The sequence below is a fragment of the Hemitrygon akajei genome, chromosome 1 (genome assembly GCF_048418815.1).
Source record: "Hemitrygon akajei chromosome 1, sHemAka1.3, whole genome shotgun sequence".
Taxonomy (NCBI): domain Eukaryota; kingdom Metazoa; phylum Chordata; class Chondrichthyes; order Myliobatiformes; family Dasyatidae; genus Hemitrygon; species Hemitrygon akajei.
The window spans coordinates 179,920,265-179,947,850 of NC_133124.1; the positions used below are offsets into that span (position 1 = coordinate 179,920,265).

The 27,586-nt window shown below is 48.4% G+C and overlaps 1 protein-coding gene across 1 annotated transcript in view; it reads left to right on the top strand.

The window, feature by feature from the left end:
* Positions 1-20,484, top strand: part of lin37 (lin-37 DREAM MuvB core complex component) — a 29,155-nt gene extending 8,671 nt beyond the window's left edge. The window contains exons 2-10 of the mRNA XM_073055627.1: positions 9,568-9,674; positions 10,302-10,377; positions 12,509-12,562; positions 14,471-14,500; positions 15,344-15,429; positions 15,627-15,793; positions 16,686-16,829; positions 19,337-19,410; positions 19,683-20,484. Of these exons, the coding sequence (XP_072911728.1) occupies positions 9,620-9,674; positions 10,302-10,377; positions 12,509-12,562; positions 14,471-14,500; positions 15,344-15,429; positions 15,627-15,793; positions 16,686-16,829; positions 19,337-19,410; positions 19,683-19,764 (768 nt within the window). The 5' untranslated portion in view covers positions 9,568-9,619 and the 3' untranslated portion in view covers positions 19,765-20,484. The remainder of the gene's footprint in view (positions 1-9,567; positions 9,675-10,301; positions 10,378-12,508; positions 12,563-14,470; positions 14,501-15,343; positions 15,430-15,626; positions 15,794-16,685; positions 16,830-19,336; positions 19,411-19,682) is intronic.
* Positions 20,485-27,586: the final 7,102 nt, after the last annotated feature.

A 27,586-nucleotide genomic window follows, 5' to 3' on the forward strand; every position in this document is an offset into this window, starting at 1 on the left:
AACGCTTTTCTGACGACCGATGGCGTTTCACCTCTTTCCGAGCGCTTTATTACTCCCACTTTATTTTCAATCGTGATTGTTATTATTTTCATGAACAGAAACACTGCAGATTCAGAGCTGCACTGGGTCCTAAAGACCACCATACTGACACAGGTTAAATAGGGGACTTGAGCATCCGTGTTTTTTGGTATCCGTGGAGGGGTCCTGGAACCAATTTCCCACAGATAAGGAGGGCCAACTGTACTTTTCAAACACCTCAATCTTCACACCAACACTCCAAACACACCAAATTGAACGTTAATCATCACTGTCTCTGGGCTACCTTCATACATATGCAGACATCTCAGGACAATGGGGTGTTTCCAGGTTTGCAATCTGCGGCACCAGTAAGAATATTGTTCTGAGCAGCATTTTAAATTCAATCTACAATCAGCATTCAGATCTGAAGACTCATTACTGTTGAAATTAATATTTTCTATATTCCACAACTCCATAATATTTTTCCCAAGGAAGTCCAAACTTCAAGAAGGATCTAATCAAGTAGGGCAGCAAAAATGCCCTGGACCTCGGAGCCCCCTTTCCCAATTAACTGTCCTATCCTCTGTGCATCTACGTCTACGCTATCGTCCCTAATGGACAGTACAAGCAGAGTTCATTCTAGAACTGTGACCAACTGTCTCTAAGTTGCAGCTTTATATTCACATGCCTGTATCCTCCTTCCCTCCTGGCCAATTGCAGTTTAATCACATTATTTACATCCACCCCTTCATTATCTGATAGCTAAAAGTCAGCAATGGCTGTCAGTGGTTGCTGTCTGGTCAGGGGCACCAGCAAAGTGAGTGTATCAGACTCACAGACAACGGTTCACACTCCATGCCATAACAAAAGATTGTTAGAAAGATCTGACAAATGAGTCTCTCAGACCTTTTCATTAATGTAGAAGGGGTTAGGGCAGTCTCTATTTGAATGGCTGCAAGGATCTCACCCCAGTGGCACCCCCTCCTGGACTGTCCAGTCAAGGGCCCAGTTCAGTTGTATTCACTCCCCATTCAGTCTGGGGTGACTGCGTTCAGACACTGTGTGTAATTTCTTCTCTTTTCCAGTCTGCCGTGCCGCTGAAGTTGTGGAACCTGATGTCTCTGCTGTAACTCAGATTCTTTCCCATAAGTTTTCCCCAATATCTTTCTATACTGATCTCTAAGACTAATCATCTACCTTCAGGAGCCAGCCTGCATTGCAGAGTTACAGTTATCTGTTCACGGCTTGCTGTCACACCGTTTCACTGCCTTCTGCCTTTGCATTTATTGCATCAGGTGCGGTCAGAACTGGAGAAGACTGCTGGTGTTCATTACTTGGGTGCAATGATACTGTTACGGGGTACATTCGATCCCTCGTTCAGTTTGTGAGGACAATAAGATGAGTCATACGGTTTAACCTGCGTCTAATGTTCCTACTGGCTGCCTCACCAGCACTGTACACCATCATGGGTGTCATTCACTCAGAACTCCACCTGGGAGCAAAACTTGTCTTTTCAACCAACTCCCTTACCAACTGGCTGTGGGAGAGCATCTTCTCTCCCTTTGGCTCTCTCTAGTCAGCAGTATGTTGCTGCTGTTTTGCTCAATACCTCAATGTGTTACCCTGTTTACAGTGGTCCTTCATATTTCCATATAATCTTACTAACTTGGCATTTGTAGTTTTTTTTTCTGTACACGTGTAATTTCTGTTGTTTCTAGTTCTTCTGCTGCCTTCCTTACACTGATGTCTGCCCAGTTGTTTACTGTCTGCTCCTTATTATCCGCTTTCTAGTGAGCCTTTACTTTAATCACTGCCCCCTCTCAGGCAACTGCACTACTTGTAACAGCTCCTGACTGTGCTTGGCCACGACCCTTGAGACCTCCTGACATGATTCCCGCACATTGCCGTCTCGCCTCTCTGCTTGGGGCTGCTGTCTCTCTGTGGGTCATGTTACCTGCTCTGTGGGTCACACATGTTCACTGCTCCTGTCTTGTCCCATGTTATTTCTCCTTTTCCTGAGTACAGTATATGCCTTACTCGGTGTGTCCAGGACAGTATCTTCATTGTTTGGGCAGATCCAAAAGCCCACAGAAAGCTGCAGTTCTGAGTCTCAAATACCTGAGGCTGACTTCAATCTGTCCTCGTTGTTTCACCTCTTGCACTGGTAATGTCAATTGCCTCTCAGTTATTGATGCTGTCGACCCCTCGTCCGCTAACATCTCAAATTGTCGGCCCTCTAATAAACCTCTTGTGTACGATCATGGGTAACCAGCACTGGCAATAGAGGATAGCGCCAGCCGTGTGTCTGACCTGAATGTGGACTTCACGAGCTCCGTAACCTGGTCAGCAGTCAAATCGGTAAGACAGGGTGCTGCTGTGGATTCTGCCTGCTTTGGTGAGTGATTCTCACACCTTTCTCTCTTTTCAGGACGCTGCCTTCAACCATTCAATCACAGCTGTAACAAATCACCTCCTTAACCTTTCCATGTCTACTCCAGCAGTTCCTTGCTGGGTGCCCTGGCACACAAAGCAAGTCATCTCTAACGTCACAGCAGCTCCATCCACTACAGCTACTCTGGGACCGCTCTTCCCCCTCCTCTTGTCTATCTCACCGGCCCACTGCTGTCCCCAAATCTAAAACTTCCTGGTGGGCTGAGCTCATGGCTTCCTTCAGCATTCTCAGGAAGACTGGGTCATCCCTCCCTGGATTATCTGACCCTGAATACTCATACACTCAGTATTTACATTCACATAATCCATGGCAGGCTCATCAGCCCTCTGAACCACTGACATTATCGTTCCCCAGTTACACCCACCTCCCCCCACTTGCTGCCTCAGTTCCCCCCATAAAGAAGCGAACTCTCTCTTCATTACTGGTATTCCCAGTAGTTGTCCATGTACTCCACTCCCTGGGCCATATGGTCCCAGATATTTCTTGGGAGCTGCTTTTACCAACACATGTATATCTCTGGGGTGCGTCTGGTGAACTTCAATCATTTCCTCAAGCCTGCAACAGAATTCTGTGTTCTACAGATTACTAAATGAAGGCAGCTCCAACAAAATGCTCGGCTTCTCCCTGGGAGTGGAAGGCTTATGGATGGTCATAATTAGGGTCATGGGCTGGCTCGGGTCACCATGGTTTGTCATTGCCTGACCTCAATAGATGCCATCCCAACTGAAAAATCTGGGTATAACCTCTACCTCAAATATCTCCACACTAATTCTCACAATATGCAAAATATAAATGACAGATAAAAATTAAACAGTACAGACTTAAAAAGCACAGAGTATGTACTCTACAATCTGCTAGTATGTGTGTCTGAACTAATAATGCCTGTTGTATACCTTTGCATTTCAAACTGTTACACCAAGGTTAAAAACTCATTCTAAAAACACACTTGCAAACAAGTCTGCTACTGTAAAGTTTACCGAACTTTATACAGTCGACCCTCCTTATCCGCGGTTTCCGCATGCGTGGATTCAACCAACCGCGGGTCAGGAAAACCCGGAAGTTCTCTCTCCAGCACTCGTTGTTTGAGCATGTACAGACTTTTTTTTCTTATCATTATTCCCTAAACAATACAGTATAACAACTATTTACATAGCATTTACATTATATTAGGTATTATAAGTAATCTAGAGATGATTTAAAGTATACGGGAGGACGTGCATTGGTTACCACAGATCAGGAATCGAAAAAAACGGAAGTTCTCTAAGTCGGAACAAGTACATCCAGTATTATTTAGCATCAGTCAAATGTTTGTCTTAGTATATAGTATATATTTTACCTTTCTATGCATACAAAACATTTGAGAAACATATGTATTTCAATAATTAAACCACTGCGTTGCTCAGTAATAATTGTAGCTTTCATTGGGGCAGGGCCTTCACATGCTCCATTAATCTCACATTATCCTTTAAAATTGTTCCGATCCTTGACCGACTGTAGCCTAACGTTTTTCCAATGACCAATGGCAATCTTTCCGATTGCTTTATTATTTCCACTTTATTTTCGATTGTGATCGTTTTCCAGAACCAAAACACTGCAGGCGGTGGGTCCCAAGCTCCACTGGGTCCTAGAGTCCACCACACCAAGATAGGTTAAATCAGATCCGGAGATCCGCCGGGTCCTAATGTTCACCAACTTGAGCATCCACGTTGTTTGGTATCCGCGGGGGGTCCCGGAACCAATCCTCTGCGGATAAGGAGAGCCAACTGTACACACACCCCACTAGCGTCCTGAACGGTCAGTAACCATCCTTCGCAACTAGTGGCCCTGTCTTGCCAAATTACCCAAAAATGTCTGATCTCTTACATGTGGTATGGTAGCGTAGTAGTTTGCACCACAATTTACAGTACAGATGACCCAGATTCAATTCCTGCCACTGCCTGTAAGGAGTTTGTACGTTCTCCCCGTGACTCTGTGAGTTGCCTTCAGGTGCTCCGGGGTGGGTGTGTGTCTGTTGATTCTGAAGACTAAAAGGGTTCTTCAACACAATAAGGTCCCTTTGTGATCCCATGGTTATTGACCTGAACAGATCTAAGCATGGGTACTAATCTTAAAAATGCTCACCCACTGAGATAGCGGAGATCATTGGTCACAAATATATCCCATCAAGCCCCCAAATATTGCGACTGTGATCGAAGTCAGCGGAGAAACCCTGAAACTGGTGATATAGAAGTTTTCATTCAGCACAACAAGCAGCCGTCATTGGAGCCACTCTCAGCAGAGACTCCCTGACCCAACATTAGATCAAATGCAAAATATAAAAGGTAACAGCGAATAATTTCTATAGTTACAATGCATTCATAATGCTTTCTTTGAGTTACATATAATTTTCAAAGACCAAGATCTTCACACCAACACTCCAGTCACCCTGGATTGGATGTTAATCACTAATGTCTCTGAGCTGCATTCATGCTTATGCAAACATCTCAGGTCAATGGGGTGTTTCCGTGCTTGTAATCAACCCTAATCGGCAGTTCCAATATGAAAGTCCTTCTGATCAGCATTTAAAATTTAATCTACAATCAACATTTGGAAGACTGGTTGCTGTTGAAATTAATATTAGCTATATTCCATAACTCCAGAATACGCTCTTACAGAGGGAGGGTTGTACCTGTCAGTTCTGGATAAAATTCCCACTGATTGAAAGTTAGCGGATATAACCACGCTATTTAAGTGTAACCCTCTCACTGGCTCATATACAAATCTGACTCGTTCGCTAACTCCACTAACAGCCACATGACTCAATGGTAAGAAGGCCACTTTTCATAAGCAATATATGTTTAGGGTTGGTGTAATTTGGGGTTCAACCAAACGGGAAAGTTGGGATGTTCCAATTAAGGGACATTGGTTGTAGTGAATGCTGTGTAAATACTGCTCCATGCAAAGTTATTGTTCACCAGAATGTTAACAGATTGTACATCAGCATAAAATTACAAAGGAAATATAATTACCAAATTTTCAACTTTAATAGTTACAGAAAAAGAAAAGAAAAATAGTGACCTATTACAGTTAAAGCAGCCCAATGTGCATGTTAATGTTAGAGCTCATTTCTGGAGTAGTCGGATGTATTGCTTTACTCACATGCTGAACCCATATTCTGCATGAAATACACTACAACTGTGTCTGGTGATGGTCTGTGTCAAGATGGTTCTCTTGAAGACCATCTTAAACAAACTGGTTCTCTCAGGGGTATTGGCCCTTCCTTTTTGGCGCCATTTATCTGCATGAAGCACTTCTTACAACGGGGTCTCTCCTTCGACCAGCATTCTGCGGCTTGTTCCCTTGTGTCCCGTTCAGCAGCACCTGCCAAACAGTCCTTCAAAAGTCTGATCCTGCCCATCTCTCTCGAATCTTCCACTGGGTAGAAAGTTGCAATTGGCTGACACATCATTACTCCTTATGGCTTCTTATCTGTAGCCAAAGCCAAAACACTATCACTAAAATGACACACTGCTTTTGCAGAAAACTGCTAAAGTAAGAATACCTCCCAGCATAGCAGTAGAAATCTTAACCAGGGCATTGCAGGTGAGAAGGAGAGAGAGTAAAATACAACTGGCCAGTTAGCCACAGTTCAACACTCTGGATCATTCTAAGTGAGAATTCAGTTAAAAACCCCACCAGCATGTGTAGCCCCTCTGGACATTAAACAAGCATCAGTGTGTGTGGTGTCAGAACTGTGGTGTGAACTCCCTGACCTTCCTATTGCTATTGGTGACATTAAGATCAGATTTAATTGGAGTCAGTTCACAGTGTGTAGTTTTGGTCACCTACCTACAGAAAAGATACTAACAAGGTTGAGAGTGCAGAGAAAATTTTCAGTCATATTGCCAGGTCTGGAGGACCTGAATCATAAGGAAAAATTGAATAAGTTAGGACTGTATTCTTTAGAATGTAGAAGATTGAGAGAAGATTTGATAGAGGTATACAAAATTATGAGGGGTATGCAGGCTTTTTCCACTGAGTTTCGGTGGAAAACCACACAACGGCTGGTGGCATAGTGGCATCAGCGCTGGACTTCGGAGTGAGAAGTTCCTGAGTTCGAATCCAGCCGGCTCCCTTGCACGCTCTCCATCTATGCTAGCTAGCAACTCGACCTCGTAAAAAAAAAACCTGGAGAGGGATGGACTCCGCCAGAGGCCCCTTAACTCCACCAGGAGTTAAGGGCGCTCACACGCGCACAAGCACAAACGCGTGACGGGTTAAGGGTGAAAGGTAAGAAGTTTAAGGGGGACATGAGGGGTACCCCTCTGAGAGTGTGGAATGAGTTCCCAGCACAAGTGGTGCACGCAAGCTCAATTTCAACATTTAAGAGAAGTTTGAAATGGTAGGGGTATGGAGAGCTGTGGTCCTGGTGCAGGTCGATGGGAGTAGGAAGTTGGCATGGACTAAATGGGCCGAAGGGGCCCTGTTTCTGTGTTGTACTTCTCTATGATTTGGATGCTCAGCTATGGTCCGATGGAGGAATTTATTTACTTACATTTAGAACGAGGTGATCATATTTGAGTTACAGTATATAACACAGAAACAAGCCCAACTCATTCCGACCGAGGTGCCAATCCCATTTGCCCGCATTTGGCCTGTATCATTCTAAACTTTTCCTATTTGTGCACCGGTCCAAATGTTTTTTTTTAAATGTTGTAACTATACATTCCTCTCACTTCCTTTGGCAGCTTGTACCATATACCCACCACCCTCTGGGTGGAAAACAATGATCTTAAACCTTTTCCTCTCATTTTAAACCTGTGGCCTCTAGCTTCAAACTCTACTTCCCTGGGAAAGAGTCTGGGATGTTTCATCTTATGAATGGAATCTTATAAACCTCTCTATGCCATCCAGATGTGGGAAAGCAGTCCCAGCTTTTCCAGCCTCATAACTGAAGCCCTCTAGTCCCTTGTGAATCTTTCCTCACCCTCTCCAGCTTAATAACGTCCACCCTATAGGTGGATGACCAGAACTGTGCACAGTACAGTCGGCCCTCCCTATCTGCGGGGGATTGGTTCCGGGAACCCCCGCGGATACCAAAAATCACAGATGTTCAAGTCCCTTATTTAACCTGGCTCGGTGTGGTGGTCTTCAGGACCCAGCGGAACCCTGGACTTTATTTAACCTGTCTCAGAGCGGTGGACATTAGGATCTGGCGCAGCTCTGAATCCGCAATGTTTCTGTTCACGAAAATGATCATTTCTGGAAAACGATCATGATTGAAAATAAGGTGGAAGTAATAAAGCGATCAGAAAGAGGTGAAACGCCATGGGTCATTGGAAAAGCGTTAGGCTACAGTCAGTCAACGATCGGAACAATTTTAATGGAGCATGTGAAAGGCCCTGCCCCGATGAAAGCTACAATTATTACTAAGCAACGCAATGGTTTAATTATTGAAATACGTATGTTTCTTAAGTTTTATTTGCATAGAAAGGAAAAATATATACTATATACTAAGAAAAACGTTTTACTAACTGACGCTAAATAATACCGGATGTACCTGTTCCGACTTCAAATCCGACTTAAAGACGGACTCAGGAACAGAACTTTTATACTTTTAAATAATCTCTAGATTACTTATAATACCTAATACAATGTAAATAGTTGTTATACTGTATTGTTTAGAGAATAATGACAAGAAAGAATAGTCTGTACATGCTCAAACAATGAATGCGGGAGAAAGAACTTCCGGGTTTTCCTGATCCGTGGTTGGTTGAATCCATGCATGCGGAAACCGCAGATGAGGAGGGCCGACTGTACTCCCAGTGCAGTCTCACCGGTCTTGCACATCTCTAACATATCGCCCCGACTGATGAAGGTCAGTGTATCACAGCCTCTTTCACCACCCTGTCTACCTGAGTTGTTCTATTTCCGAGGAATCTTGCGTTTCAAGTAGACAAACTGACTTGATGGCAAGTCAGTTCAAGACTGGGCTCTTTGTGTTGCCCTGTGTGAGACGCACAAAGTTAATAGTCCAGACTTATTATCAAAGTATGTATACCATATACAGTAAAACCTGGAGATTCATCTTCTTGTATCCAAAACAAAGAAACACAATAGAATTCACTAAAAACACATGCGACTGCCACATATACAGTTTGCAAAAGAGGACAAATTGCACAAAAGGTTTAGTTTGCCAAATCCCCCAGCAAGTCGCAAGAGCACCAGATCACTTAGTCATTTCTAAAGTACATCCTTAAAAAGGAAATTATACAAAGAACATGTACCACCCTGGGAAAGGTTTCACTGTTAACGTAATGGTCTTCCTGTCGAAGCAGTGTTTGGGTTATGGTTAGAGATAACGGGTGCTTTGGAATGTGAGCTGGGTCTTTTGTTCGGCGAGAGATGAAGCTGGAGATAACCGGTCATAGGATATGACCCGGTGGGGGAGATCGTGATCCAATGGAGTCAGGCACCAAGATCGACTGAAGATCAGTGAATTGAGCTCTGACTGGTGCATATTTGACTGTTTAATTATAATGGGCCTTTTTTGTTTTTTTCTTTACTAACCCTTTAGTTGAGAAGATTCATAAATATAATTCCTTTAATGATATGCATTGTGCTGTCTGTTGTTTCTCGGCACTGAGTTGTAACAGGGAGGCAGATTACACAGCGTCCACACAAACCGGGGTTTGGGGTGGGAGAGCCCTCTCATGGGATTGGTGCGACTGGAGTGTGTATTCCCAAGGAAACCAGCAGGGTTTCACACAGAAGCTGGTCCATTGAATCCACACTGACAAGAAACATTTGTTTATGCTAATCCTTCACTCAGTTACTTCCCTAAATTGCCCAAGAATTCACCTCTCTGGACAAATACTGGAATCATCAGTGTACAGCAGGACGTAACCTTGGGTTCAGATTTGTGGCCAGCATGAACTTGTTGGGTGGAAGGGCCTGTGTCTGTGCTATAACAATTCTCGTTGGCCGTTTCCACGTTGTGAGTCCACGTTGTGAGTCCCCGGTGGGATTCCGTGACTGCCCCAAGTCGAACCCTCGCAGGATGGTCAGTTGAATCTCAGACTTGCCTCTTTTTGTGCCTTCCCCACCCACTGTGTTAGGCCTCCGAGTTCCTAGTGTGGCCTGAGAGCTCCCCCTGCTGTGATCGGGTAGATGAGACCTCAGAGCGCCACCATGCTAACGGTGAAGGTGAAGACGGAGAAATCAGGTGAGGTGCTCGCATAAGCAAGCTGGTGTACCCTACCACCACATAACCATCTTCTGTCCTTTATGGTACTCCTTCCCCACCTCCGAGCCTCGTAACCCTACCTCTCCCGGAAAACATCTGAATTCACTCTCCCCCCACCATGTCTGTGTTACGCCCTCCCTCCCCAAAAACCATCCTAAAGGGTTAACAAGATCACCTAATGGCTCACCTACCCCCCCCTCCCCATTTTGGCCCTGGGGTCAGGTAACTTACATTCTGTATTCCTGATCTCTTTCTCTCCCTCTCCCTCCCTCCCTCCCTCCTTCTGCTTCCCCCATCTTGTCTGTTTTCCAATATCTCATCTCCCATTTATGTTCCCCCTCCCCTTTCTGGTTCCATGCACCCACAGTCCCCACACCTTGCACCAGATCTCCTCCCCAGTCTTGTTTCACCTGCCCTTCCCTCCCCCAATGTTGCCCTTCCTTATCAGAGTCCAGAACTGGTACCCTTTTGTGTTTCTGCTCGTACCCCTGCAACCCCCTCTGGAATATGGCAAACTCGATTCTCCCCTTTCAGCAGTAGTGAATGATCTTTGCCAGTCTTCTGCAAACCCCCGGTTCATTCATTGCTTGCCCCCATCTCTTGCAGATCTAGAAGCCTCCACCGCTCGCAATCGACTAGAAGCTGTTCTGCAGTGCTTGGTTGAAAAGAGTGACGTGGAGAGGTGAGTGGATTCATGAGACCTCTCACAACCTCAAACTGTGAAGGAAAGGCACCATTTTGCATCGAAGCAGGTTGACCTGCTGAGTGCAAAGAGCAGAATTCAAAGTACATATACGTCATCAGATGCAACTCTGATATTCATTTTCATGCGGGCATATTCAATAAATCCATAATAGAATAATAATCATAATAGAATTAATGAAAGACAGCACCAATTTGAGTGGTCCACAGTGTGCAAAAGACAACAAACTGTGTACAAATACAAAACAAAATAAATAATAATTATAAATAACTAAGTAATAAATACCGAGAACATGAGGTGAAGAGTCCCTGAAAGTGACTCCATAGGCTGTGGAATCATTTCAGTGATGGAGCAAGTGAAGCTGAGTGACGTTACCCAGGTTCAACAGTCTGATTGTTGAGAGATAATAACTGTTCCTGAACCTGGTGGTGTGAGGAGTCCTGTGGCACCTGTACCTTTTCCTAATGGCAGCAGTGAGAAGAGAGCACGACCTGGGTGTTGGGGGTTCCGGACGATGGACGCTGCTTTCCTGAGATGCTTCATGTAGATGTGCTCAGTGGTGGGGAGGGCTTTACCTGTGATGCACTGCGCCGTATCCACTACTTTTTGTAGGATTTTCCATTTGAGGGCGTTGGTGATCCAACCAGTCAATATACTCTCCGCTACACATCTGTAGAAGTTTGTCAAAGGTTTAGGTGTCTTGCCAAGTCTTCGCAAACTCCTAAGGAAGTAGAGGTGGGGCCGTGTCCTCTTGATAATTGCACTTGCATGCTGGGCCCAGTACAGATACTCCGATAATAACAACACCGAGGGATTTAAAGTTGCTGACCCTCTGATGAGGACTGGCTCATGGCCCTCTGGTTTCCTCCTCCTGAAGTCAATTATCAGCTCCTTTGTCATGCTGACATTGAGTGAGAGGTCAGCCAGATTTTCAGTGTCCCTCCTATATGTTGATTCAGCAACAACCTTGATTCAGTCTACAATGTGGTGTCGTCAGTAAACTTTAACGTGGCATTCGAGCTGTGCTTAGTGATGGGTGTAGAGCAGGGGGCTAAGCTCACCACTGCTGACGGAGATTGTGGAGGAGATGATGTTGACTGGTCGGCTCCAACTGGCTGCAGCAGAGTCAGCTTCATTATCAATGACATAAGTTGTGAAGTTTGTTGTTCTGTGGCAGCAGTGCACGCAAGGCATAAAGAAAGGATAATGAAAGATAAGCAGCACAAAAGAGGAATAGTGAGGTAGTGTTCATGGGTACTAGCACCACTTAGAAATCTGATGGTAGAGAGGAAGAAATTGTTCCTAAAATGTTGAGTGTGGGTCTCTTCAGGCTTCTGTGCTTCCTCCCTGATGTAGATAGTGAGGAGAGGGTGTGTCCTGGGAGCTGAGGGTGATGGATACTGCCTCATGAGGATGGCCTCAATGGTGCGGAGGGTTGTGCCCTTTACATTCCTCTGCAGCCCTTTTCTGATCCTGTGCCTCGGAGCCTCCATACCAGGTGGTTACAGAACCAGTCGGAATACTCTCCATGGTACAGAACATCTGGATAAACTCATTAGTCTTTGGTGACATACCAGATCTCCTCAAGCTCCTAATGAAATATACCTGCTGTAATTGCATCAATACAACGTTGGGCTCAGGATAGATCCTCTGAGCTGCTGAAGCCCAGGAATGCGAAGCTGCTCACCTTTTTCACGGCTGACCCCGCAATGAGGACTGAATTAGGACCTTTCCTGAAGTCCATAAGATTGTAATAACACTCTACAAGCTGATCTATTCCCTCACATCACAATGAGATTGTCTTTCTCCTCTGTTTGTCTGTTTTCCTCTGACATTCAGTGTGTGTGGGATTCATCCCCAGTGAGGGTCATGTGTATAAACTATTGAGCAAATCTTAAGTTTTGTATACCTTATACATTCTTTGACAATAAATAGAACTTGAATCTTGAATTTTATTTTGTAACTTATACTAATTGTGTGTCTTTGTACTGTAAATGATGTGCAGAACTGATAATGAGCTGATTGAGTTTTCCGGTCGGTGGGGCTACAGTCAGTTCCTTGCTCCTTGCTTGACTCACAACGTCTCTGTCTCTCTCTCTGACTGTTCCAGGGACCAGACTGAAGACGAAGCTACAAAGCCAGCGCTGTCCGACCTGCAGAGCAAGTGAGTGCGCCACGCATTCTGTCGGCATCCGCCGATATCCAGTTTGCAGCGGGTGTTTGGGTTCAGCTTCTGTTGTTGTACAATGCTAAACCCTTAGAATGGAGGGGGTTAGGCTTCTGTTCCTCTAAAGGTTCAGAGAGCTGAACCCTGAGAGGGACCTGGGACGAGGCGAGCGAGAAAGAAAAACAATCTGCTGGAGATGGTACGGAGGGGTATGGTGCAGGTGCAGGTTGTTGGGACTAGGCAATTTAAATGGTTTGTTGTGGACTAGATGGGCCGAAGGGCCTGTTTCTGTGCAGTGTAGTTTTTTATAACTCTACCACTCTGTACGGCAATGCTATGAAGGGTCCTGATGCAGGGTTTTGAGCTGGAATGAGAACAAATCCTTTCCTCCCACAGTTGCTGCTCTACCCATCCTCCAACAGATGTTCTTTCTCTTTCACTCACCTTGTCTCAGATCCCTCTCAGAACCTTTAGAGGAATGGAAGTATAACTCCTCCCAAGTCCAAAGCTCCCTGAAGGTGGCCACACAGGTTGTTAGGTTCGTAAAGAAGGCATACGGCACACTTGCCTTTATTAGTTGAAGCACTAAGTTCACAAGTCAGTAAGTTGCATTGCAGCTTTATAAACTCTGGTTAGGCCGCATCTGGAGTATTGCATTCGGTTCTGGTTATTTCATTAAACGGAGGGTGTAGAGGAGGTTCACCATGATGCTGCCAGCACTAGAGGGCATGAGTTATAAGTGGTTGGACAAACTTGGGTTTGTTTATTTATTTATTTATCAAAGTACAGCACGGAATGGGCCCTTCAAGCCCTGCCCCGATTTAATCCTAGACCGATCACAGGACAATTTACAATGACCTATTGAGCTACCAACCAGTATGTGTTTGGACTGTTTTCTTGGGAGCAGTGGAGGTTGGGGGCGAGGGGAGACCCATAGGTTTCTAAGAGGCATAGATATGTGGTATCTTCCCCCCCCCCCCACCCGGGTTGAAATGCCTAATTTCAGAGGATACGCAGTTAATGTGAGTTGTGGCAGATTTTTTCTTATACAGAAAGTGGTGGGTGCCTGGAATGTGATGGAAACAGACAGATAGAGGCATTTCAGAGGCTGTTAGACAGATGGGCAGAGAATGGATGGAAATGGACACTCTGTAGGCAGAAGGGACTGGTTTGATTACCAATTCAGTTGAATTGGCACATCACTGTGGACTGAAGGGCCTGTTCCTGTTCAGTCGTGACTGGAGTGAGAGTGAGAGACCAGTCAACCAGCATCTTTCCATTTCTCATCTGTGTTTTATCACTTCGGCTTCACAGGAGACAGGAATGCAGCAGTTCAGCATAGGAACATGCACTTCAGCCCACAATGCCAGACTAAACTAATCCCCTCTGCTTGCACGGGTTCCATATTCCTGATGCAGGTGATGGATCTAAAACCTCAGCCACCCATGACCCCCACCCACAGGTGCTACTCGACCCTGCTGAGCTCCTCCAGATTCCAGTGTTTGCCGTCTCTTGTGTCTCTGTAGATGATCATCAGAGTGCTTGACTAGGTAGTGGTCAGTACGGGCATAGTGGGCCAAAGGGCCTGTTCCTGTGCTGTCCTCATCTCTGTTCTGTGAAATCCTGCCTTGGGACCAAGAGGGGAGATGGCCAGTACCAAGAGCGGGAGAGAGGAATGGTGTGTCGAGTGAAAAGGGGATTGTGGGGGGGGGGGGGGGGGGGGGGAAGAGAAGATGGACCGAAGGATTGAGAGAGAATAGATGCTGGTGTAGCAAGTGAGAGGGAGAGGGGGATGGAGGCAGGGGAGGCTGGAACCAACCAGCGTTGCCCCAGCTAAAGGCTGCCCTTCCTTTACCAGCAGGAATGAACAAGCACACTGACCCATTTCCTTTTGTTCTGTTGCAGGGACTGCTCTCCGCCGACAGCAGGAAAACGGTAAGGAGGAGGGTCAGAGAAGCGTAGGTGGGAACCAAGATTTTATCAGACCATATTTGGAGTATTGCGAGCAGTTTTTGTCCCTTTATCTAAGACCGCATGTGCTGGCATTGGAGAAGTTCATGAGAATGATTCTGAGAATGAAAGGGTTAATGTATGAGGAACATTTGATGGTTCTGGGTCTGTACTCGCCAGAGTTTAGAAGAATAAGAGGGAAAATCTCAATGACATCTATTGAATATTGCAAAACCGAGCTAGAGTGGATATGGAATAATGTTTCCTATAGTGGGTGATTATGGACCAGAGAGCACAGCCTCAGAATAGAGGAATGTCCATTTAGAACAGAAGTTACTTTAGCCAGAGAGTGGTGAATCTGTAGAATTCATTGTCACAGGTGGTTGTAGTGTGTGTGTGTGTGTGTGTGTGTGTGTGTGAGTGTGTGTGTGCGCACGCGCACACACATGATATATTTAAAGTGGATGTTGATAGCTCTTGATTAATCAGGATGTCAAAGGTTATGGGGAGAAGGGGGAGATGGGGTTGAGAGGGTAAGTGAATCAGCCATCACGGAATGGCAGAGCAGACGATGAAATATGTCTAATGGTCTAAGAGAGGGAATGGGAACTGTGGCAATTCCCTGCCCAACTGCCCTCCCACCCACCTCTCTCCTTTCTCCTACTTCCCTCCTCTCCTTCCTCATTCCATCTTTTCCCCCAACTCTCTTGTCCCATCCCCCTCCTCCCCAACCTTCTCCCACTCCTTTCAACCCCGCTCCCTTCTCACAGCTCCCCTCCCTGGTGCTGCCACCCCTCTCTGCCTCACTGCCTGCCCTTTCTCCGCCAGATCATCCACGCGCTTCCCCCACCAGAGGAGAAAGAGGAGGAAGGAGATGGACGATGGCGGCTGTGAGGGAGCCCTGCAGAGACCCAGTGAGCAATAACCTATACAGACAGAGGGGCTGGGGGGAGATGGCAGGTGGAGGAGATGGGGATGGGGCAGAATGAGGGGAGATGGGGAGAGGGAGGTGGAGAACAGTGTTGAAGGCGAGGAGGGCGGGACGAGGATGGGGCAGGGAGATGGGTTGGAGAGAATGACTGGGGTGAAGATGCCCTTTGCCGCCCCGCAGATGCCTACACCATGAAGCTGTTCGACCGCAGCGTGGACCTGGCGCAGTTCACCGAGGACACCCCCCTCTACCCTATCTGCAGGGCATGGATGAGGAATAACCCCAGCCACCGTGAGGGAGCTCGCAGCCCCAGCCCACAGCCGCCCCCCACCCTGGAAGATGAGGAGGTGGGAGAGATGCCGGTGTCGGTAGGGGTGTGGAGGGTGTGAGGCAGGCTGGGTTCTGTGGAGGAAGGGGTGGTTGGGGTCAAAATTGAGGTTCTGAAATCAAGGAAGGGTCAAAGTTGATATTAAGGTTGGGGTGAAAGTGAGTTTAGGAACAGGTTCGAGGGATACTGTGGTCAAAAGTGAAAATCGTTAGTGAGGGAATAAAGTGAGATAATGGGGTTAGGGACGGATTAAGGGTGGGCCACTGATGTCAAGGAGGTTCAGGGGTCAGAGATGAGGACCGGGTTCCAGAAGGGTCAAAGATGAGAAGAGGGCGAGGGTAAAGGTAAGGTGAGTGAGGTCAAAGGTGAATTGGATTGGAGATGAGGTTACTGAGGTTGGGTAAGAATAGATTGATAGAGGAGGTTAAGAGTGAGTTACTGGAGTTGGGTAAAGGTGAGGTACTAGAGTTGGGGGTGAAAATAGTAATGAAGGGATCAAAGATGAAATACTGGGGTGAAAGGCCAGCAAAATCAGGGGTGGGGTTAAAGAAGCAACCCTGCAGATGAGGTTAACAGAGGGGCTGAAAGTGAGATGCTAGGGTCAGTGAGGATAGGGTTGGGGAGAGGTTAAAGTTGAGAACATGTTTAAGGTGGTGGTTACTGGGGTCAAGGGTGGGAACAGGGTCAGGGAGTGTTCAGGAGTCATATTGGGATCATGGTTAAAATGGAGTTATGAAGTGGTGAAAAGTGAGATACTGAGCCAGGGCAGAGGTAGGGAGGGGTGAGATGCCGGGGGCAAGGCTGATATCGGGGGTGGGGAGATTAACGACAAGGGTCCAGCAGAGGGTGGGGCTGGGAACACACAAGCAGGTGTGGAGTGAGTGCTGACCCAGTGACTTGTACACCTGCAGGTAGCTGAGCTGAATGGCAAGGGTCAGGACGTCTACAAAATGCCATTGCCCACAGCCCGCTCAGCCAGTGCTGGCGGGAACACCCTGAGCCTCCGCATCCCCTCACCGCTTCCCTCCACCGAGAAACCGCTGGACATCAACATGGTAAATGTATCTGGCCACTGGCCATCTTCCTTCTCTCATTCTCTCACTCACACAGTGACGGTGACGGGACGGGGTCTGTGATTCCCCCACACAATGACGGGACAGGATCTGTGTCTGTGATTCCCCACACGGTGACAGGACAGGATCTGTGTCTGTGTCTGTGATTCCCCACACGGTGACGGGACAGGATCTGCGTCCATGATTCCCCACACGGTGACGGGACGGGGTCTGTGTCTGTGATTCCCCCACACGGTGGCGGGACGGGTTCTGTGTCTGTGATTCCCCCACACGGTGACGGGACGGGGTCTGTGTCTGTGATTCCCCCACACCGTGACGGGACGGGGTCTGTGTCTGTGATTCCCCACACGGTGACGGGACGGGGTCTGTGTCTGTGATTCCCCACATGGTGACGGGACGGGGTCTGTATCTGTGGTTCCCCCACACGGTGACGGGACGGGGTCTGTGTCTGTGATTCCCCCACACGGTGGCGGGACGGGTTCTGTGTCTGTGATTCCCCCACACGGTGACGGGACGGGGTCTGTGTCTGTGATTCCCCCACACGGTGACGGGACGGGGTCTGTGTCTGTGTCTGTGATTCCCCACACGGTGACGGGACGGGGTCTGTGTCTGTGATTCCCCACACGGTGACGGGACGGGGTCTGTGTCTGTGATTCCCCCACACGGTGGCGGGACGGGTTCTGTGTCTGTGATTCCCCACACGGTGACAGGACGGGGTCTGTGTCTGTGATTCCCCCACACGGTGACGGGACGGGGTCTGTGTCTGTGATTCCCCCACACGGTGGCGGGACGGGTTCTGTGTCTGTGATTCCCCCACACGGTGACGGGACGGGGTCTGTGTCTGTGATTCCCCCACACCGTGACGGGACGGGGTCTGTGTCTGTGATTCCCCACACGGTGACGGGACGGGGTCTGTGTCTGTGATTCCCCCACACGGTGACGGGACGGGGTCTGTGTCTGTGATTCCCCCACACGGTGGCGGGACGGGTTCTGTGTCTGTGATTCCCCCACACGGTGACGGGACGGGGTCTGTGTCTGTGATTCCCCCACACGGTGACGGGACGGGGTCTGTGTCTGTGATTCCCCACACGGTGACGGGACGGGGTCTGTGTCTGTGATTCCCCACACGGTGATGGGACAGGATCTGTGTCTGTGATTCCCCACACAGTGATGGGACGGGGTTTGTGTCTGTGATTCCCCCACATGGTGACAGGACAGGGTCTGTGTCTGTGATTCCCCCACACAGTGATGGGACAGGGTCTGTTTCTGTGATATTTCCCCCCCACCGATTGAAACTCTGCAGGGGGACATAGATAGGCTGAGTGATTGGGCAAACATTTGGCAGATGAAATATAATACTGACAAGTGTGAGGTCTTGCACTTTGGCAGGAAAAATAATAGAGCAAGTTATTATCTAAATGGAGAGAAACTGGAAAGTGCTTCTGTGCAAAGGGATCTGGGGGTCCTGGTGCAGGAAACACAAAAAGTTAGTATGCAAGTGCAGCAGGTGGTCAAGAAGGCCAATGGAATGCTGGCTTTTATTGCTAGGGGGATGGAGTATAAGAACAGGGAGGTCTTACTGCAGTTGTACCGGGTATTGGTGAGACCACACCTGGAGTACTGCGTGCAGTTCTGGTGTCCATATTTAAGAAAGGACATACTGGCTCTCGAGGCAGTGCAGAGAAGGTTCACTAGGTTAATTCCGGGGATGGGTGGGTTGATGTATGATGAGAGGTTGAGTAGCTTGGTACTCTACTCATTGGAGTTCCAAAGAATGAGAGGCGATCTTATTGAAACATATAAGATTGTGAAGGGGCTTGATCGGGTGGATGTGGGGAGAATGTTCCCAATGATGGGTGAAACTAGGACTAGGGGACATAATCTTAAAATAAGGGGATGCCGTTCCAGGACTGAGATGCGGAGAAATTTCTTCACTCAGAGGGTAGTGGGGCTGTGGAATTTACTGCCCCAGAGAGCTGTGGAAGCTACTACACTCAATAAATTCAAAACGGAGATAGACATTTTCCTGGATAAAAATGGCATTAGGGGATACGGTGAGCGAGCAGGTAAGTGGACATGAGGCTAGGTTTAGATCAGCCATATGATCTCCTGGACCAGTTTTCGATAGCCTGGATGGGTCGGAGAGGAATTTTCCAGATTTTTTCTCCTCAATTGGCAACTTGGTTTTTTTCCCCGGGTGATCACATGGGTTTGGGCGGGATGAATAATAAAATAAAATGGGCGGCATGGTGCCCTGTTGGTTGGCACTGTTGCCTTGTGGGATTCGGTGAAAACTAGAGTTAGGATTGGATCAGCCATGATCTTGTTGAATGGCGGAGCAGGCTTGAGGGGCCGATTGGCCTACTCCTGCTCCTATCTCTTATGTTCTTATGATGGTGAACAGGACGGGGTCTGCACTTTCCCACTGTGGTGTTGAGAGTTATCTCTCCAGGCAGGTTATAACCCCATCCCCTTTTGCCTTAATACAGAGCCGTTTCTCTGCCCCGGGGGTGCCCACCCTCCTCTACAACCACATGGAACGTTGGAAGAAGATTCGCCAGAGGTAGGCAGGTTTAGTGTGCCTTCCGACCTGGGGAGATCTGCCCATCACTCTCCTTCTCTTAATCCCCATCCGCTCCAACCATCTCATCCATTCATTCCCACAGTTCACACTCCCAATGGAACCCCTCCTCTTCCCATTTACTCCCACTGTCCGCAATACCAATAGGACCCTACCCCTTCCCATTCACTCCCACCGTAATGTCTGCCGGTAAGTATGAAGTTGAAGCTGCCACGGGTGTTACTGACCGCCTGCACTCTCTCTTCCTCCCACAGGTGGAAAGAGTCCTCACACAGGAACCAGCATCGTTATATGGACAGCATGAGGATACTGAAGGAGATGTTTGAACGGCAGTGAAGGGGGCAGCAAGATTACAGTCTGACAGCTCCCACTACTCCATTCTCCTGACCCCCCAGGATGAGGCAGACTTTCACCAACTGGACCCTCCCTGGACTACCCCCCACCCCCTTCACATTCCTGCAGTGATCAAGGGAGGTTCCATGCCAATCTGACACCTCAGACCTGTCAACCCTCCACCATAAGAGTTCTCATTCCCCAGATGCAGCTCAGAAAGTGTGTGGGGGGGGGGGGGGGGGGAGTGAAAATCAGCCAAGGTTCCTGCTCCCTATCACTACTCAGTGACCCCTGGGTTAGAGGGAGGGGGAATCAGCCAGAATTCCTGCTTCCCACCACTGCCTCAAAAAAGGATATGTGGGTGGGTGTATTAGCCTGCCACTGTGAGTTGCCCCCTGGTTTTGTGCTTGAGGATGTCATCAATAGGGATGTGGGTTTCAGGGTGGATTGATGGTCAGCACGGTCTCTGTGCCTTATCTCTCCGACTGTCAAACCCTGACTCACTCTGACCCATAGGTTCGAGTGTGCAGTGATTCCAGTCCCCATCTCTCACAATCTCCACGCCCCATTGTTCTCTCCCCTTCCCTCCCGGTGCGAGTGAGAGGGGAAGAGTGGTGCTCTTTGAGTCGCAGCTACTGCTTCCGGAACCTGCCTGTGTATAAAATCCAACACAGAATTGCTTGTTTTTTTGACGAGACTGCTAATAAAACATTGGCTCTGTAACTTTGCCCTTCTGAGGTGAGGGACATCCTCTGAATTTAATTACTTAAGACCATCATACCTACTGGGGCATAAACCTCAGACTGCAGTCCGGGCCAGTCTTTAAAATTGTCTCCAGGTGTAGCTTTCCTCTCCCAGGAATGAGGTCTTTGAAGTTTCTGTAGCAGTGGATTGTGGTGGGATGGAGTTGCCAGCCCCATGCCTAGCCCATCTCCTTTCACAGCTGGGCCTGGGACCACTCATGGCAGAGTTACTTACCCTACAGCAGGTGAGAATTTTCTTGGTTCTTGCCTGACGGCCGAGGACAGATAGTTTGGTGCGGCAACGGGAAGATCGTGAAGCGGCTGAAACCCAGGAGCTCTAGGTGGAGTTAGAGATCGTTGCCTGGGGATGTTCCCTGTACAGGGCCAGAGCAGTGACCCTCTGAGTTGAGCAGGTAAAGGGAAGGCTGGATTGGGACATTGGGGAACTGGTTAAGGGAGATCAGATCGGGATGCTGGGGAACAGGTTAAGGCAGATTGGACCAGGATATTAGGGAATGGGTAAAGGGGGATCGGATCAGGATGTTGGGGAACAGATCAAGGGGGGAGCAGATGGCAAGTGGATCAAAGGGGGATCAGAGTGGGACATTGGGGATTGGGTTAACGGGATCAAATCAAGTCCTTGGGGGACAGTTTAAGGGGGATCAAATCAGCATATTGTGTGATCAAATAAAGGGGTTCAGATGGGGACTTTGGGGAATTGGTTAAGGAGAGATCAGACTGGGATGTTGGGGGATGGATTCAAGTGGATCAGAGCCAGACACTGGGGAACAGATTAACGGGGGATCAGATCAGGACCTTATGGAGTGGGTTAAGGGGGATCAGAGCGAGGTGTTGGTGAACAGGTTAAGGAGCATCAGATCTGGATGATGGGAACAGTTTAAGGAGGGAATCAGATCAGGACTTTGCAGAGTGGGTTAAGGGGGATCACATCGAGATGTTGGGTTACTGTTGAGAGGGATCTGATTGGCATGGTGGGAAACAGGTCAAGGGAAGATCAGATCGGGATGTTGGGGAATGGGTTAAATGGATCAGATCGGGACGTTGAGGAAATGGGGAAAAGCTATCAGATTGGTTTGTAAGGGAACAGATTAAGGGGGATTAGGTTGAAGTGCTGGGGAAGGAACAATTCAAAACATAGGGGAGCGGCATAAGGGGTTCATAGCAGAATGACGGATGATTTAGGGGGATCGGATTGGAAAATTGGGAAATGGGTTTAGGGGAGATCGGGTTGGGGCATTGGAAATGGGTTAGGGGATCACATGGGGTATGGGTTAATATGGTTTGGATAGGGTACGTTGGGGAATGGGTTAATGGAAATCAGATCAGGACATTGGGGAATGGGTTAAGGGGAGAACATAATGGCACCTTGGGGGAGCGGGTAATGGTGGATCAGGTCGGAACGTTGTGCACCAGATTAAGGAGGAACTGGACTGGATGTTGGGAACAGGTTAAGGAGATCAGATCAGGACCTTGGGAACATGTTATGGGTGATCAGATTGGGACGTTGGGGGATGGGAATCAAGGGTGGATCAGCATGGGACATTGGGGGTGGATTAATTGGGATCACTTCAGGAGGTTTGGGAATGAGTTAAGGGGAGATCAGATTGGAACATTGGGGTACGAGTTAACGGAGGTCAGATCAGTACATTGGGGAACAGATTAAAGGGGATCAAATCCAGATGTTGGGATTCAGGTCTGGGGGCTCAGATCAGGACATTGGGGAACATCTTATGGGAGATTGAATCAGGACATTGATAAACAGGTTAATGAGGATTACATTGGGGTACGGATTAAAGGGGTTCAGATAGTATGTTGGGCAACAGGTTAAGGGTATCAGATTGAGATGTTAGGGAATGGGTTGAGGGGAGATCAGATCGGGTAGCTGGGGATCAGATTGGAACCTTGGAAAACTGGGTAAGGGAGGATCAGAGCAGGCTATTGGGGAACAGGTTAAGGGGAGATCAGATCAGGACCTTGGGGAGCGGGATAAGGGGAGATCGGATGGGTACATTGAGGAATGGATTAGCAGGGAACAGATCAGGACATTGGGGAATGGGTTAAGGGGAATCACATTTGGGTACTGCTTAAAGGAGTTTGGATTGGTACGTTGGGGAATGGGTTGAGGGTATCAGATTGGGTCAGTGGGCAATGGGTTGAGGGGAGATCACTTCGGACCTTGAGGAACGAGATAAGGGAGATCAGATCAGGAAGTTGAGGATCAAGTTATCAGTGATCAGGTCAGAACTTTGGATAACTGGTTAAGGAGGGGATCAGAGCAGGCTGTTGGGGAATGAGTTAAGGGGATCAAATTGGGACCTTGGGGAATGTGTTAAGGGGGATCAGATCAGGGTGATGGGGAATGGGTTAAAGGGGATCAGATTGGGACGTTCAATAATGGGTTAAGTGGGATCAGATCAGAACGGTGAGGAATGGATTGAGGGGGATCAGATTGAGATGTTTGGGAATGTGTTGAGGGAGATCAGTTTGGGACCTTGGGAAATGGGATAAGGGGGTTCAGATTGGGACATTAGTTAATGGGTTAAGAGGATCAGATCGGGGCATTGGAGAAGGAATTGTAAGGGATCAAATTGGGATATGGGTTGCCAATGAGGGGATTGGAGTGGGATGTTGGGAACAGGTTAAAGGAATTGCATTGGAGCACCTTGGGGAACGAGTTATGAAGGATCAGACGGAAAGTTGGATAGCAGATTAAGATGGGATGAGTTCGGGAAGTTATGGAACCAATTAAGGGATGATGAGTTCAAGAAGTTGGGCAACCAGTTAATGAGTGATCAGATCAGGATACTGGAGAATGGGTTAAGGGGGTTCCGAGTAGGACGTTGGGAAATGTGTTAAGGGGGATCAGATCATGACACTCGAGATCAGGTTAAGGGGGGTTAAGTTGAGAAGTTTTGGAACCGATTAAGGAGAGATCAGATCTAGGGGAACAGGTTAGGCGAATCAGATCAGAGCACTGGGGAACGGGATAAGAGGGATGTTGGAGAACGGATTGGGGGGTCAGATTAGGATGTTAGGGTACAGGTTAAGGGGGACCTGAAGATGTTAGAACAATCTAAGGGGAGCAGATTGGGGTATGGGGTAAAGGGGTCATATCAGCACCTTAGAGAGTGGGATAGGGGGGTTCAGATCAGGATCCTGTGGAAATCGGATCGGGTTGTTGAGGAACTGGTTAAGGGGATTAGAATGGGACGTGGGAGAACACGATAAGGGGGATTAGTTCAGTACCTTGGAGATTGGAATAAGGGGGTTCAGATTGGGTCATTGGGGTGCGTCTTGGTTGCCCATTGTACAGTGCAGGCAGGATGATAGATATGGCAGATAGGAACAAAATGTTTGGGATCAGATCAGGACTTTAGGGAACGGGTTAAGGGGGATCAGTTTGGTAGGTTTGGGAAGCGGTTAAGGGGAGTTCAGATTGGGACGCTGGGGAATGGGTTAAAGGAGATCATTCTGGGACGTTGTGAAAGAATTAAAAGGGATCAGACCTGCACGTTGAGGAACAGGTAAAGGGAATCATATCTGAAGTTTGGGGAACGGGTTATTGGGGTTCAGATTGGGACTTTGGGAAACAGATTAAGGGGTGTCCCATCAGGAAGCTGGGAACGGACTGAAGGAATCAGATTGGGACTTTGGAGAGCGAGATAAGGGGATTTAGACAGGGACGTTGGGGAACGGGTTAAGGGAATTAGTTTGGGTTATTGGGGATTGCATTAAGGGAGTTCGGATCGGGAGGTGGGGAACGGGCTGAGGGTATCAGATTGGGACGTTGGGGAACGGGTTAAAGGGAGTTCAGATTGGGATGTTTGGGGTCGAGTTAACTGTGATCAGACAGGGAAAGAAAAGATCTGCAGATGCTGGAATTCCCAGCAACACACAAAATGCCGGAGGAACGCAGCAGGCCAGGCAGCATCTACGGAAGAGAGTACAGTCGACGTTTCGGGCCGAAACCGTTCCGCAGGACTGGAACATTAAAAAACTGCGAAGTCGATTTAAAACTTGGGGGGAGGGGAGAGAGAAATCGGGATATTGGGGAACCGGATAAGGAGGAGCAGATCGGGTTTTGGAAGCGACAGAAGGGTGATACGATTTGGACGTTGGTCAACCGACTAAATGGGATGACATCGGGACTTGTGATCAGATTGTGACGCTGGGGGGTGGACAGGTGGAACAGCTTGGGAGATTGGGGAACGGGGTAAGGGGGATCAGATCAGGACCGTTCGATAACTGGTTACGAGTGGATAGGGGCTGAAGTTGGATAAGGACACACCAGATCGGGAATTTGGGGAACCTATTAAAAGTGATCAGTTCGCGACCTTGAGGAGCGGGATAAGGGGGTTCAATTTGGAAAGCTGGGGAGCGCGTTAAGAGGATTCAGATCGGGACATTGCGAATCGATTAAGGGGAGTCAGATCGGGAATTTCGGTAAAGGGGAGGTGGGATCGAGATGTTGGGAAACAGGTTAAGGGTGATCGGAACTTTAGGGAACGGGTTAAGGGGAGGTCAGATCAGGACGTTGTGGAACGGGAAAGAAGAGATGGAATTCGGAAGTTGAGGAATGGGTTAAGCTGGTTGGCATCACGTCCTCGGGGGACGTGTTAAGGCGACATCAGATCGGACTGTTGGGGACCGGGCATCAGATAGGGACTGCGAAACGGGTAACGGGTGATCAGATCGGGATGGCGAAGACGCCATCGGGACGTTGGGAAGCGGGTTCGCGGTAGATGGGAGCGGGATCTTGGGGAACTGGTTAAGGGGGATGCTATCAGTACTTCGGCGAAGAAGTTAAGGTACTTCAGATAGGAGAGCTGGGGGACGGATTAAGGGGAATCCGATCGAGACATCGGGTTAAGGGGATCACATCGGAACGTTGGGAAATGGGTTCGGGGAGATGGGCTCAGGACGTTGGGGAACGGGCTAAGGGGAGATCTGAGTGGAGCGTTGTGTAGTGGATTAAGGTGGATCAGATTGAGATTTGGTGTACGGGTGAGTGGGGATCAGACCGGGATGTTGGAGAAGCGGTAACGGGAGATCGGAATGGGGCATTGGGGAACGGGTAAAGGGGGGTCAGATTGGGCTACTGGGAAATAGGTCAAGGAGATCAGATCGGGATGTTGGGGAGCGGGTTATGGGTTATCAGATGGGGGCATTTGGGAAACCGTTAAAGGGGAATCAGGTCGGTACGTTGGAGATCGGTTTAAGGAGATCAGTTCCGGATGCTTGGGATGGGTAAGTGGATATATCGTCGGGATTTTGAGGAACTGGTTCCTGGAAATCAGATCGAGAGGCTGTGCAACGAGTTACGGGTGGCGCGGGTCAGAGCGGGACGTTGGGGAACGGGTTCAAGGGACATCTGATCGAGAGGTTGAGGAATGGGTAAATGAGAGTAAGGATTGAAACATTGGAAACGGGTTACGGGGTATCAGATAGGGAAGGTGGGGAACGAGTTCAGGGGTATCTGATCGATACAATTGGAATGGGTTAATGGTGATCTGTTCGGAACTTTGGGAAAGAGGTTAAGGCGACATGAAATCGGGACGTTGGGGAATGGGTAGAGGGGAGATGGGACCAGGACATTGGGGAACGGTTTAAATTGGTTGACATCGATCGGGACATTGACAAACGGGTAAAGGGTAATCAGATCGGGACGTTGGAAGAGGGTTCGGGGTGATGATCGGCAGGTTGAGTAATGGTTTAAGGGGATCAGTTCCGGACAGTTGAAAACGGGTAAAGGGGACCTACGCTCCGTCCGCCACAACAGACAGGATCTTCCGGTTGCCACTCACTTCAACTCTCCTTCCCTTTCGAATATGTCCATACGTGACCTCCTCTACTGCCATGATGAGGCCAAACTTCGGTTGGAGGAACAACATCTTATATACCGTCTGGGTAGTCTCCAGCCCCTTGGTATGAACATCAAATTCTCCAACTTCCGGTAATTCCCTCCCTCTCCCTTGCCCCATCTCCTCTTCTAGCTGCCGATCACCTCTCATGACTCTGTCTTCTTCTACTTCCCATAGTGCTTTCCCCTTAGATTCCTTCTTCACCTCTCCTGCCTATCCACTCCCTGCTTCCCCTCCCCCACCCCTCGATCTTTCCTCTGATTGGTTTTCCACCCTCCCCCCACCTTCTTTATAGGGCCTCTGCCCCCTCCTTCTTTAGTCATGACAAAGGGTCTCGACCGGAAACGTTGACTGCTCCTTTCTACGGATGCTGCCCGACCTGCTGAGTTCATCCAGCTTGTTTGTACGTCTTGATTTGACCACAGCATCTGCAGTGTACCTTGTGTTTAGAGGGGAGATGGAATCGAGACTTTGGGAAACGGGTTAAGGGGTGCTGGCGAGCGTGTTCAGGGGGATCTGACTGTTACATCTGGGAATGGCTTAAGGATGATCAGACCGGGACTTTGGTGAACGGGTAAAGGGGAGATGGGATCAGGATGTCGCGGGACGGATCACTCTGCTTGACATTGGGTCCTTGGCGAACAGGTTAAGGCGACATCAGGTCGGGACGTCGAGGAACGGGTTAAAGGGATCACATGAGGACGTCGGGAAACCCTATCGGGGAGATAGATCGGGACGTTGGAGAACGGGTTAAGGAGTGGCGGGAACGAGAAGTTGGGCAATCGGTTAAGGAAGATTAGATGGGGTCGTTGTGTTACCGGATAACGGGAAGCAGAATGGGACTTTGGGGAATTGGTTAAGTGGGACGTTGGAAACGGGCGAAGGGGGTCAGATCGCGTCAATGGGAAACGGGTCAGGTTAACGGGAGATAGGAATGGGAGGTTTGCGAGCTGGTTTAAGGGGATCCTTAGCCAGTTGGGTAACTGGCTAAGGAGGTTCAGATCGGGATGTTAGGAAACGTGATCAGTAAGATCTGATTTGGTATATTTGGAAACGGGGAAGAGGTTAAGGGGATATGAAATCGGGACGTTGGGGAATGGATAACGGGAAGGTGGGATCGGGACGTTGGAAACGGTTTAAGTTGGTTGACTTTGGGTCCCGTTGAGGCGACATCGGATCGAGACGTTGGGGAACTGATAA